Below are 13,414 nucleotides of genomic sequence, written 5' to 3'. Positions count from 1 at the left end.
GAGGTCTGTACTTAACCTGAAACTGTTCTTAACCCGAAGCACCACTGTAGCTAATGGGGCCTCCTGCTGCCGCTGTGCCACCGGAGCACGATTTCTGTTCTCATCCTGAAGCGAAGTTCTTAACCCGAGGTACTATTTCTGGGTTAGCAGAGTCTGTAACCTTAAGTGTCTGTAACCCGAGGTACCACTGTAATTGCTTCCCAACCCACTTTTTATCTGCTTCTTATTTTTATCTGCAAGCTGCCTCCAGTCCCTGCAGGTCTAAATAAATATATCACAGTCTTTCTCCATGCCGTAATGATGCCCTTCCCAGCATCACTGATCAAATGTTTATTATTATTTTATTTATTATTATTATGATCATCCTTAATGCCGCTGTGGCTCTTTTCCCACGCGTCACCGATCACCGCGGCAACAACCAGGCGACTCCGCTCGGCCCTTTTTGGCAAGGCGCTCTGTTTCCAAACAAGTGCGTTTTTGGCCAGCCTGCCAGGTAGGCGGAGTGCGCTTGGAGAGGGTGGGGAGAGCGAGCTCCAGAGGCGGCGAGGAGTTTCCTGCTCGCCGAGCCGCCCAAGGGGTCGGTCGGGGAGCGCGCACGAGAGAGAGAGAAAAAGGCAGAGCAAGGGCGCTCGCTCGCAGCATCATCTCTCGCTCCCTGCTCTCCCCTCTCCGGGAAGGGAAGCAGGAAGGGGGCCTCTTCCCTCCCCAGGAAAGGCGAAGGAGGAGGACAACAGCCAGCCGGCAGACAGAAGCGCCACTGTGGTCCGGGGATGGAGAAGGAGGCGGCCCGGGGAGCAGCCGCCGGGGACGGATGGCTCTTTTGCGCTGCGGGCGGAGGCGCACAGCGCGCAAAGGGCGATCGGGAGATGGCGAGGGCCGGCGCCGCTGAATGGCCATTGTGAGCCGGAGCAGGCGGGCGGAGGCGCAGCCCAGAGAGGGCCAAAAGGAGGCAGGGAGGAGGAGGCGACCCGGCCGCGGGCCACTCGGCGCTGAGCTCCCGGAGCAGGCGGCCAGCGCCCCTGTGCGCCCCCGCGCAACATGAGCGGAGCCGGAGGCGGCGGAGAGGTGGTCTGCTCGGGCTGGCTGCGCAAATCGCCGCCGGAGAAGAAGTTGAGGAGATACGTAAGTCCGGAGGAGGAAGCGGGGCGGTTGGAAACAAACGGACAAGGAGTGTGTGTGTGTGTGTGTGTGTGTGTGTGTGTGAGGAGAGAGAGAGAGAGAGAGAGAGAGAGAGAGAGAGAGATAGAAACCGGGAGAGGCCGATCCGGGGCTGTGCCCAAGCGGGAGTCCAGGATTGTGTTTGTGTGTCTACAATTGCAACATCCAGAATTGTTTGGATGGGCGTGCGCAATTGCAAAGTCCTGGTGTGTTTGTGCGTGTGGTTCGCAAAAGTCCAGGATTGTGCATGTGTAGCTACAAAGCCCTAGCGATGTGTGTGACTGCTAGGTCTTGGGATTGTGTGTCCATAATTGCAACGTCCAGCATTTTGTATGTTTGTGTAGCTACAAAGTCCTAGTTTGTTTTGGGAAGGGGGGGGGGAATGCAAAGTTGCACGTCCAGAATTGTGTGTGTTAATTGCAAAGCTCAGGGTTGTGTGTCATCGCAACGTCCCGGATTGTGTACGTGTAATTGCAAAGTCCGGGGGGGGGGGGAGAGAGAGAGAGTGCAGTTGCAAAATCTCGGTGCAAGCATGGATCCCCCCCCCCCCCGCGCGCCTCGCCGCCGCCCCAATAGCTTGTCCTTAGTTGAAGGTTAGCTAGCGGTGAAAATGATCGAGGAGGGGGGCGAGCCGCGCCGCTGGGGTTGGTTGTGCAGACGGGATCGATCGTGTCCCGTGAAAGCTGTCATGAGCCCCGGTCCCAAACAAGAGAAAGGACGAGAGAGAGACTGGTTTGGGATCAGTTCGGAAAGCCAGCCTGCCTCCCTTCCTCCCGGTTCCTTCTCGCAGGTCACACCCGTTTCTCCGCGAAGAGAAGCAGGTGCGGGGAGCAAATCAACCCAACATTGTTTCCTAAAAGTCGGGGCTGCGCGCCTTCCTGAGATCGCACCCCAGTAGATCGCGGGGGGCGGGTCTGGCTTCGATTTTGTCCAGCTTTTAATCCGGTGTAGGGGTGTGTTTCTAAGTAGGATGTTTGTATATCGTCACAATGATTTTCGGCGGTTTCTCCTTCCCCCACCGATTCATCTGGTCCCTTTCCGTCTCTGCTTTCGAGGTCACTTCCAAAGGTGCGAATTCGGATCAGGGTTGGACCCGGGTGCGTAAGAACAGCAATTAAACGCACACAACGCTTGCCTGGCTAGACTTTTAAAATAAATTTCGAGAGTGACTTTTAAAAACGAAACAATTGGACGACAGACGACGGGGGGGGGGGGAGGCGGGCAAAGGCGAGCGCGCGTGGAAGCATCCCTTCCCACGCCGCTCCGGAGTGACTCCGGATCTCAGGGCGGAGCTGCGGATCCAAGCGGCGCTGGCTAGGCGTCGTCGCCAAGGTTGGCCTGGGCAGCAGCAGCAGCAGCCGCCACCTGGGCGGAGAGCGGCTCGGCCTGTTCCCGGCTGCGCTGCTCCGGCTGCTACAGGTGCGGACTGGGAGGGGCGGAGGCGGCGGCGGCTTGTTTTCGCTGTTGGGGCTGGAGCGCTCCGGGAGCGTCTGGCTGCTGCGGGCGCGCCTCCGCCTCGGCCCGCCTCTGCGCGCCCCCTGGCGGCCTCGGCTGGGAACGCGCGCGGCCGGGTTCGCGCTGTAGGAACCCGGTTCCGTCGGCCCGCCCCGTCTGACACTGCCGATTTAAAGCGGCCTGGCGATGGTTTAAGCCAGGCATCCCCAAACTCGGCCCTCCAGCTGTTTTGGGACTACAACTCCCATCATCCCTGACCACTGGTCCTGTTAGCTAGGGATGATGGGAGTTGTAGTCCCAAAACAGCTGGAGGGCCAAGTTTGGAGGTGCCTGCCTTAAGCATCCGCAGCGCTCCCACCTCATAGGGAGAATGGGATCCCCATTTTTAAAAAAAATATCAAATCTTTTAAATAGGTTTTCACACTATTATAAACAAACACATAAGAAAAACAAACATAAATCATAGCCTTATTGAAAATTACACTTATTAACTTTGTTAAGTGACTTCCTCGCTTCCCCTTGGTTGAATTTCATTGCATGTCCTTTTAAAGGTTTTCCAAATCACAATTCTTATAAAATTTAACTTAGACATTAACATCCTTAAATCTTCACATTATGAAATTAAACATATTAATTCATCACTTAACATGAATAAAATCCTAAGCCAATTAAGTATCTGCAAGCTGTTTTCAGTTAATTTAACTTAACATATTTAACTAAATAATCATTAAATTTAATCCACTCTTCCTGATACTCCTCCTCCTTCTGGTCGCGGACTCCCCATTTTTTTTTTTTTTTTTGAAAAGCATTCAAAGTGCACAAATTAACCGAGATTTGATTCGATTTGTGGAATTTATATACCTGCAGGTCTTCCTGCCCCCTGTAATGTTTCCAAAAAAGCGCAACAAAAAACACATGCACAAAAAACAAACTTTGTGTTTGTTTGTCCCCGCCTTTGACGTAGGAAAGAAACCTTGCCATTTCTGTCTCTCGACAGCTGTCTGTCAAGCAAAAATCCAGCTTGCTGCTCTAGAGGTGGTCACTGACCGGCTTTTGTGGGCTTTTGAGTAATGGTGATTTCTGGAGCCATTTCCCCCCCCCCCCCATCCCTCCAAAATGGAGGCCTCTGTGTTTGTGTATGCACACAAATTAAACAGCGGACATATTGTAGTATAGCCGTGTTATTAAGCCATGTGCTCCAGTATGTGTGAGGAGCCGTTAAATATTTGTCATTGCTTGTTTTTTAAGAATTCCTAGTTGAGTCATGAGTCTCTTAGTGTTTCTGAGTGCATTTTCTGTGTTGCTGTACAATGCTAAAGCACCTTAGGCCCTATTCTCATGATCATAGAATCATAGAGTTGGAAGAGACCACAAGGGCCATCGAGTCCAACCCCCTGCCAAGCAGGAAACACCATCAGAGCACTCCTGACATATGGTTGTCAAGCCTCTGCTTAAAGACCTCCAAAGAAGGAGACTCCACCACACTCCTTGGCAGCAAATTCCACTGTCGAACAGCTCTTACTGTCAGGAAGTTCTTCCTAATGTTTAGGTGGAATCTTCTTTCTTGCAGTTTGGATCCATTGCTCCGTGTCCGCTTCTCTGGAGCAGCAGAAAACAACCTTTCTCCCTCCTCTATGTGACATCCTTTTATATCTTTGAACATGGCTATCATATCACCCCTTAACCTCCTCTTCTCCAGGCTAAACATGCCCAGCTCCCTTAGCCGTTCCTCATAAGGCATCGTTTCCAGGCCTTTGACCATTTTGGTTGCCCTCCTCTGGACACGTTCCAGTTTGTCAGTGTCCTTCTTGAACTGTGGTGCCCAGAACTGGACACAGTACTCCAGGTGAGGTCTGACCAGAGCAGAATACAGTGGCACTATTACTTCCCTTGATCTAGATGCTATATATTGATGCAGCCCAGAATTGCATTGGCTTTTTTAGCTGCCGCGTCACACTGTTGGCTCATGTCAAGTTTGTGGTCAACCAAGACTCCTAGATCCTTTTCACATGTACTGCTCTCAAGCCAGGTGTCACCCATCTTGTATTTGTGCCTCTCATGATAAGTGGAGCAAGGGGCCGAGAACCCCAGTTCCTTCTCCCTCTCTCTCCCCATCCCTGCACGGGATCTGGAACTGGCTTCAAGGTGAGGGATTATGGCTCAGCCCGTCTGCAAAGTCTGCAACTCTTGGCTGCCACAGCTCTGCTGACGGCGAAATTGCACCAGTTTCGGGTGATGGATGAAATTGCTGAGTCTCTGATGCTGTTAGTCGAGATGCATAGCTGTGCTGCTAAATTCTGGGGTTTGTAAGAAAACGGATCTGAAACTGCCAGAATTGTTATGCCTTGACACAAGGCTGCAGGCTGACCATGCCTGTATGATGTTTTGGTTGCCACTGTTTGAATGTTCAGGGAGGCAAGAGAGGATATATTGTTTATTAATATCCTTCCTAACTTGCCCTAGCAAGTTCCTTTACTTAGCAGAGTTTTACATTCCCCTTTAAAACGCACAGTGGATAACTGGTTTCAGGCTTGTACTGTAAGGCTCTCACTATTATACAATTCAGTCTGTTTTAGACTGAATTGTACAGTGGTGCCTCGCAAGACGAAATTAATCCGTTCCGCGAGTATCTTCGTCTAGCGGTTTTTTCGTCTTGCGAAGCAACCCTATTAGCGGCTTAGCAGATTAGCGCTATTAGCGGTTTAGCGGCTATTAAAGGCTTAGCGGCTTAGCTGCTAAAAGGCTATTAAAGGCTTAGCGGCTTAGAAAAGGGGGGGAGCGAAAAAAAATCTCAAGACTCGCAAGACATTTTCGTCTTGCGAAGCAAGCCCATAGGGAAATTCGTCCTGCGAAGCGCATTGAAAAACGGAAAACCCTTTCATCTAGCGGGTTTTCCGTCTTGCGAGGCATTCGTCTTGCGGGGCATCACTGTACGTCCCTGGTAAGTTCCCTTAAATCCCTCTTAAAAGAATAAAGACGCCACAATCTTATTCAAAGTCAATTAAAGAAGTTTACTTACATCTGGCAGAGCACAGTGCGATCCCTGAAGGCAGACTTAGTTACAAAGTACAACTCCCATCATCCCTAGCTAACAGGATCCGTGGTCAGGGATGATGGGAATTGTAGTCCCCAAAACAGCTGGAGGGCCATGTTTGGCCATCACTGCCATACAGGGATAATCCTATTGTCCATCTCTAGCTAAAAAAAGGCTGCTCCAACGACGGAGGAAGTCAAAAAGAGAGTGTGCCGTGTGCCTTGTACTTTTGTTACCTGGACAGGTAAGGCCACGCCCACCTCTAGTCACATGCAAAGGAAGTATGCCCCAGCCAGGAGTAAACAGGAAGTTTTCGACTGGCTGCACCAAACATTCCCCTGCATTTCCACTCTAGGAAAACAAGGAATGTTGTACTTAACTGCTCCTTATGTATCACATCCCACAGCCAGACCTCAAAAAGGGGATTACAGAGTAGGGAAAGAGGGGCGCACAGGGGTGATGGAATTCATATCACCACCAGCTGAACATTTTGGTGTATCATGATGTCTGAAATAAGGATGGAAGAGGTGAACATCTCGATATATGGTTTCAACATTGCGATATCTTATTTTTTGGCGATCACTCGTAGCCGAGTAAGCTTGTCTTCCATAAACACGATTTTAACAAGTGACTGTGGAGGCCAATTCTGGATCCACACGTCCTTCCACAGTGGGGACATAGGTTTCCCGCGGGGAGTTGATCACGGTGAGGGTTTGCCAAACGTGCCTTCCTCTTAGCACGTTTCTCCCTTTCGTCCTGAGTTTGAGTGTATTCAAAGCCCACGACACCTTTGGTAAAGGCTGTTCTCCAATTGGAGCGCTCGCAGGCCAGTGTTTCCAAGTTGTCGGTGCTTATACTACAACATTGTGATATATCCGCCTAGTAAACATTGTGCTATATTAGGATATCTGAAATAAGGATGGAGCTCTGTAGAGGCATTGGCTGGCCTCACAATTTGTCCTGCACCGTGATTTTGGCTGGCGATTTGCTTCCTCCTGTAGGAGGTTGCGGTGAGCTGAGTCAGCGCAGTTAACAAGGGCTGCAGGAAATGAGAGAAGCATCAGCTGGCTTCAGGGTTTTTCCCAAATTTTGGTTTTGGCATAGGGCACACATGTCATCATTTGCGACATCTTGCCAGGTCAGAAAATGATGAAACCGATACCCCGATACGGACTTCGAACCGGTTTTGGACAATACGGTGAAATATCTCCCAGCTCTAACGTTCACATATTTACAAGCTTCAAGATAAAACCTGTGAGATGGGGACATTGCAGCCCCCAGATGCGCTGTAAGAAGAAGAAGAGTTTGGATTTGATATCCCGCCTTTCACTCCCTTTAAGGAGTCTCAAAGCGGCTAACATTCTCCTTTCCCTTCCTCCCCCACAACAAACACTCTGTGAGGTGAGTGAGGCCGAGAGACTTCAGAGAAGTGTGACTGGCCCAAGGTCACCCAGCAGCTGCATGTGGAGGAGCGGGGAAGCGAACCTGGTTCACCAGATTACGAGACTACCGCTCTTAACCACTACAACCACACTGGCTCTGGAAGGTGGAAGGTGAGCGAGGGCCTTAGCTGGGTTTTATCCTTCGTTAAGATGCGGGTGGCACTGTGGGTTAAATCACAGAGCCTAGGACTTGCCGATCAGAAGGTCGGCGGTTCGAATCCCCGTGGCGGGGTGAGTTCCCGTTGCTCGGTCCCTGCTCCTGCCAACCTAGCAGTTTGAAAGCATGTCAAAGTGCAAGTAGATAAATAGGCACCGCTCCGGCGTTTCCGTGCGCTGCTCTGGTTCGCCAGAAGCGGCTTAGTCATGCTGGCCACATGACCCGGAAGCTGTACGCCAGCTCCCTTGGCCAGTAAAGCGAGATGAGCGTTGCAACCCCAGGGTCGGCCACGACTGGACCTAATGGTCAGGGGTCCCTTTACCTTTACCTAAGGTGTCTTCCAAGAATTAGATGCATTAATGAAATGAGCGAGGCTCACCTTGGCTAGCCGGTGATGGAAGTCAGCGCCCTGGTCTGGTGGCCTGGGAGTGAGCAGGACTAAGTGGCTTCTTGCACCTGTCTAGCCAAGCAGATTAATGGCCATTCCTTGCCCTTGCCGCTCCTGTGATTTTTGCAGCAAGGTGTTTTCGCCCACTCCTCCTCGTATCCTTTGATCTCTTCCTTCGCCACTTTCGCTTTCTTTCTCTTTATTATAAGAGACCTTTGCACCTCTGACGGGGCTAGGCAGCCTGCAGCCGTGGATCAATTTCTTCCTTTTCTTCGGGGAAGGAGGGGTCGAGATGGCGTGTTTTTGTCATTAGCATTAATTATTTAACGCCCGCCGAACTCTTTGAAGAGGCGAAGGGCTTTCAGAGTGCTATTGTTACAGCCCAGGAAGAGATCAAACGGGGGCTTGGAAGCCATAAAAGCAGAGCTGACCGGGCGTGATTTTTTTAATAAAAATTCATGGCAACTGGGGCCCTTGCAAACGTCGAAATAAACAGACAGGCCTTGGGAATCGTTCTTGGAAGATTGTGGGGAACTTTTGCAGGTGTGGAGATTGTGGCCGTACCCCAGAAAGAGTGGGGGAAAGCAAAACAGGAGAACAAATTGAGATAACCGGAGGCTTTAGCTGAGATGACTACATTGCCGGGGGTTGGACTAGATGACCCTGGAACCCCTTCCAACTCTACAATTCTGTGATTCTCTGATTAGCAGAGAGTTGGGCCAGACCGAGATATTTTGCTGCCCGAGGCAGAACAACAACTGGCCCAGCACCACCACCAAATCCTACACTTGGAAACACCCCATCTGTACATTTGAAACTCTGTGATACCACTTTAACAGTCATGGTTTCCCCTGGAGAATCCTGGGAATTATAGTTTCTTACCGGTGCTAAGAGTTGTTAAAAACCCTTTGCAGAGCTGCAGTTCCCAGACGCCCCTTCGAAGATGGATTGCATGTCCGGCCATTCTGGGAGAGTGATAGAGGTCTCCTAACAGCTCCCATTTCACAAAATCCTCAGTCGGCTGTCTAAGGCAGCCGCCTCACTCTGCCCATTGATAGGGCCGGCCCCTAGCACAGAAGCGTGCTTCAGATCCAGTCCTTCCAAAGTCCACCGATTCTTGGAACAAAAGTATTGGGGGCATACATATAAAGCCTACTGGATTAGGCCCATGGCTCACTTAGTCATGTGATGCCTGTGGGAAGCTCAAGTTGAAGCTGAGCTCAAGGGCAATTCTCCCCTCTAATTTGCCTAATCTGTTTCAAATCCATCTAAATTGGTGGCCTTCATTACCTCCTGGGGAAACGAGTGCCATAGTTTAACTAACGCAGTATGCAAAGAAAGACTTTCTTTAGCTACCCTGACTCTTCCAGCATTCAGCTTCAACGCATGTCTCTAGGGAGAGAGGGAAACACTTTTCTCCATTCATTTTTCTTGTACCGTACAGAATTTTTTATAAACTTCAATCTAGGGTGTTCGTCGTGGCGCTGTGGTCTAAACCACTGAGCCTCTTGGGCTCGCCGATCAGAAGGTCGGCGGTTCGAATCCCCGCAACGGGGTGAGCTCCCATTGCTCTGTCCCAGCTCCGGCCAACCTAGCAGTTCAAAAGCACACCAGTGCAAGTAGATAAATAGGTACTGCTATGGCAGGAAGGTAAACAGCATTTCCGTGAGCTCCGGTTTCCATCACGGTGTCCCGTTGCACCAGAAGCGGTTTAGTCCTGCTGGCCACATGTCCCGGAAAGCTGTCTGTGGACAAACGCCGGCTCCCTTGGCCTGAAAGTGAGATGAGTGCCACAACCCCATAGTCACCTTTGACTGGACTTAACTGCCCAGGGGTCCTTTACCTTTACCCACACTTTCCATAGGTCTGAGCAGTTTTCTGCTTGAGCCATGCTTTCTGGGCACAGTTCTGGGTGTTTTTCCTTCTGGCCACTCCTTTCCCTGAGAAAAGCTGCTCTTTAGCTCTCAGTCGGAACAGACGACAATCTGCAGAAAACCCAATTGCCGTTTCCTCTGTTGAGCGCTAAAGAGGGGGTTTTCTCTGGGGCTGGGTGTGTGTGTGTGTGTGTGTGTGTGTGTGTGTGGATAAGCTGTAACTCACCTTCTCTCTGAACCGAAAAGTCCCAAACATTGCAACTTTTCCTCCCAGGGAAGTTTTCATCCCCTTTATCATTCTGGTCCCTGAGCAAAGAGCCCCACACTATGGCATTTGCCCCAAACCTGCTGCGACCCAGCTTTCCCCCAATCTAATGTTTTATAGACTGGGCAGCTCCCATCGGCTCCAGTAAACATCGCCAAGCTGGTTGTGGCTGATGGAGTTGTAGTCCAAAAGTGGAGGTTAGTAGGCTGGGAGAGGGCTCCCATAACCAATTACAAATGATATAAAGAGATAGGAAGATCAAAAGCCAAAATGGGAGCCTGATGTTTACCTGCAAGTAGTCCCATTTACACAGAGCAAGGCTGTAGCCGTTCCTTTGCGCACAGATGCAAACTTGTAATGCTTTCTGTTGCTTTGCCGTTTCACGTTGAAGCGTAGCTGGCTTCAAAAGACGTACATGTGTGGGTGTTTTCCTTTTTAAAAAATGGCAGAGAGTTCAACTACGCAGTAATAACAGAGAAGACGTTCGGTTTGAAAGCCTTCAGTCCCGGAACAATTACTTGTCAACGTTTGGGAGTCAAGTTGTTTGCAAAAATGACACTCTGTTGACTTTTATGCAAATACCTTCCTGAGGACGGATGGGTTTATGCAAATACAGTTTTTTTATCTCGTGGCTGCTGTCCAAGGGACAACTGTTAAAATGTCTGAGCACGTGTTATTTTGCAGGGAAGTCAGGCGTGTGCGGGTGTACTTTTTCTGAAATCCAAAGAAGATGTTGTCAGGAGAGCATCAAATTAATATTGGAACACCTTTCTGCAAAACTGTGAATCGCCCAGTAGCGTAAGAGTGGTGGATCAGGCCCACATCCTGTTCTCACAGTGGCCTGGCAGAATTCAGCCCGCTAGCAGGACCTGCGTGCACATTCCAGCGTTAGAAACTCATATATATATGTGTGTGTGTGTGTGTGTATAAAAATATATACACATGCTAATCGCCAAATGGCACCTTAAACCTAGGTTATGGTTGCCACAACGGAAGGTCTAGGCACCTTTTTTCTTTTGGCGGTGACATTTATTATTGTTATTATTATTACTACCGTATTTTTCGCTCTATAGGATGCACTTTTCCCCCTTCAAAAATGAAGGGGAAATGTGTGTGCGTCCTATGGAGCGAAGAAGCCATAGCTCCGCGACCCTCGCCCGGCTGGAGAGGTGACGCGCGGCTATGGCAGGAGCCTCTATAGCCGCGCGTCACCTCCCCAGCCGGGAGAGCGCGCGGGGGGCAAAAGAAGCCCCCCGCGACCCTCTCCCGGCTGGAGAGGTGACGCGCGGTTATGGCAGGAGCCTCTATAGCCGCGCGTCACCTCTCCAGCCGTGAGAGCACGCGTGGGGTTAAAGAAGCCCCCCACGACCCTCTCCAGTTGGGAGAGCGCGCGCGGGGCTAAAGAAGCCATAGCCCCGCGACCCTCTCCCGGCTGGAGAGGTGACGCGCGGCTATGGCAGCAGCCTCTCCGCTGCGCCTTTCCGCTGCTCCCTGACCTGCTCTTTGGGGCTGGTGTTGGGCTTCCCCCCGCCAGCCCCAAAGAGCAGGTTGAAAGGAACCTGGAGAGCGAGAGGGGTCGGTGCACACCGACCCCTCTCGCTCTCCAGGCTTCCAAGGTAGCCGCCTGAACACACCTTAAACGGCACCTTGTTTTAGAGCGGGAAAACAAGTGGGGGGAAATTCTCCCTCTCTCTGCGCAGCGCCTCCTGCCGCTTCGCTGAAGGGGCGCTGGGCAGAGAGGGGGAGAATTTTTTTTTCTTGTTCTCCCCCCTCTAAAACAAGGTGCGTCCTATTGTCCGGTGCGTCCTATGGTGCGAAAAATACGGTAGTTTCATTTCTGTACCGCCTTATATTTTAAAGGACAAAATCTCAAAGTGGTTTACAACACATTAGAACATCAAACAAAACAACCCAGAATAAAATGAATTAAAGCTCCAAGGAAAATCTTTTTTTAAAAAAAAAATTTATTGAGTTCTTTTTAAAACAAAACCATAAAAAGTAAATAAACCAAAAACATACAAACGGTCAAAAAGAAAAAAAAGAAAAAAATACAAAGCAGCACATACAGCAAGAAAAGACAAATTCAAAACAAACCAACATCAATTCATGACATAACAATGATTGACTTCCCTCCATCTCGGTTTTGGGCTATATAACCACAATATCTTTCTGCAGTGTAATTTTACAACATCAACACATTGCAGGCTTTAAGTTAGACCTACTGTGATTTTAATATTTCCTAAATTTGCTTCTATGTATGTTATGAATTTGTTCCAATCGTTAATAAATTTTGCACTTTTTGATGCCTGATTTTTTGTGTCAACTTGGCTAATTCTATATACTCGCATAATTTAATTTACCATTCTCTAACAGTTGGGATATTAGGTGTTTTCCAATTTTGCGCTAGCAATATCCTGGCGGCTACCGTTGCGTATTGGAACATTGTTTGGTCTTCCTTCTTGATCTCCTCTCCGACCATTCCCAGGAGGAAGGCTTCAGGTTTTTTGGGGAAGGTATATTTCCATTTTTTTAAAATTCATCATAAATAATTCCCCAAAACCTTTTAACTTCTTCACAAGTCCACCACATATGGTGGAAGTTACCCTCTTTGGTTTTGCATTTCCAGCATGTCTTGTCTCCAGTCTTATACATTTTTTCCAATTTCACAGGGGTGATGTACCATCGGTACATCATTTTTTCCATATTTTCTCAGAGTCCAACACATGCTGCGAATTTCATGTCCTTGTTCCAAAGTTTCACCCACCTGTCATATTATAGATTGTATCCAAGATCTATAGCCCATTTGACCATAACTTCCTTTATCTCTTCGTCCTTCGTATCCCAATCTAATAATTGGTTATACATTTTGGATAAGAGTTTGGAGTTACCTTCCAATATTTCCACCTGGTATCTGGACTTTTTCTCATTCATCCCAGTTTTTTTATGTTCGTTCTGTAAGGCATTAATTTGGTGAAATTGTAGCCATCCTGCCAATTTATCCTTTAAGTCTTCATATGTTCTGATTTTCCATCCTTTATCTGATCTTACCAGGAGGTCTTCATAAGTCCATCTTTCACTTACCATGTTTAGTTTTTTGATTGTTAAAATGTCAATTGGTGATAGCCACCAGGGGGTATCTTTTTCTATAAGTCTTTTATTTCTGTCCCATACCTCAAGCAACGCTCCTCTGATGATATGATTAGAGAAGCCTTTGTGTACCCTCTCTTTATTGTGCCACAGATATGCGTGCCAACCGAATCTGGTGTTAAATCCCTCTAAATCTAACAAATCTTTTTCAAGACGATCCATTCTTTGATCCAACATAGGCATGAGGCCTCATAATATAGTTTCAAGTTCGGGACAGCTGTCCCGAGCTCCAAGGAAAATCTTTCAATTTCTTCTCTAAATGATATTTTGCTTTCCCCATATTTATTCACCTCCTTAATCTATATAGCTGCACCATAGCAGAAGTCGTTGTAGGGATTCACTGAGGAGGAGGAGGAGGAACCATGTACTTTTTGGAGGGGGGAAAAGTGGGATAGAAATGCAATGAGTAAGCTCTTCTGCTGACCTGCTTAAGAAAACTGGAGGGGTCAGCTAGATGGAGATGTTAGTTGCCAACCTCGCATCCAGCGATCTCT

At 49.0% G+C, this 13,414-nt stretch overlaps 1 protein-coding gene across 1 annotated transcript in view; it reads left to right on the top strand.

Annotated features, from left to right (window-relative positions):
* The first annotated feature begins 508 nt into the window (after positions 1-508).
* The window catches only part of GAB2 (GRB2 associated binding protein 2), a 148,834-nt gene continuing 135,928 nt past the window's right edge, over positions 509-13,414 (top strand). The window contains exon 1 of the mRNA XM_081002093.1: positions 509-1,122. Coding sequence (XP_080858219.1) covers positions 1,039-1,122 — 84 coding nt within the window. The 5' untranslated portion in view covers positions 509-1,038. The remainder of the gene's footprint in view (positions 1,123-13,414) is intronic.

Source organism: Podarcis pityusensis (assembly GCF_964106645.2).
Source record: "Podarcis pityusensis genome assembly, chromosome: 4".
In the NCBI taxonomy this organism is placed as follows: domain Eukaryota; kingdom Metazoa; phylum Chordata; class Lepidosauria; order Squamata; family Lacertidae; genus Podarcis; species Podarcis pityusensis.
Note: the sequence above shows the minus strand (reverse complement) of the source record. Positions and strands in the feature narration are given on the sequence as shown.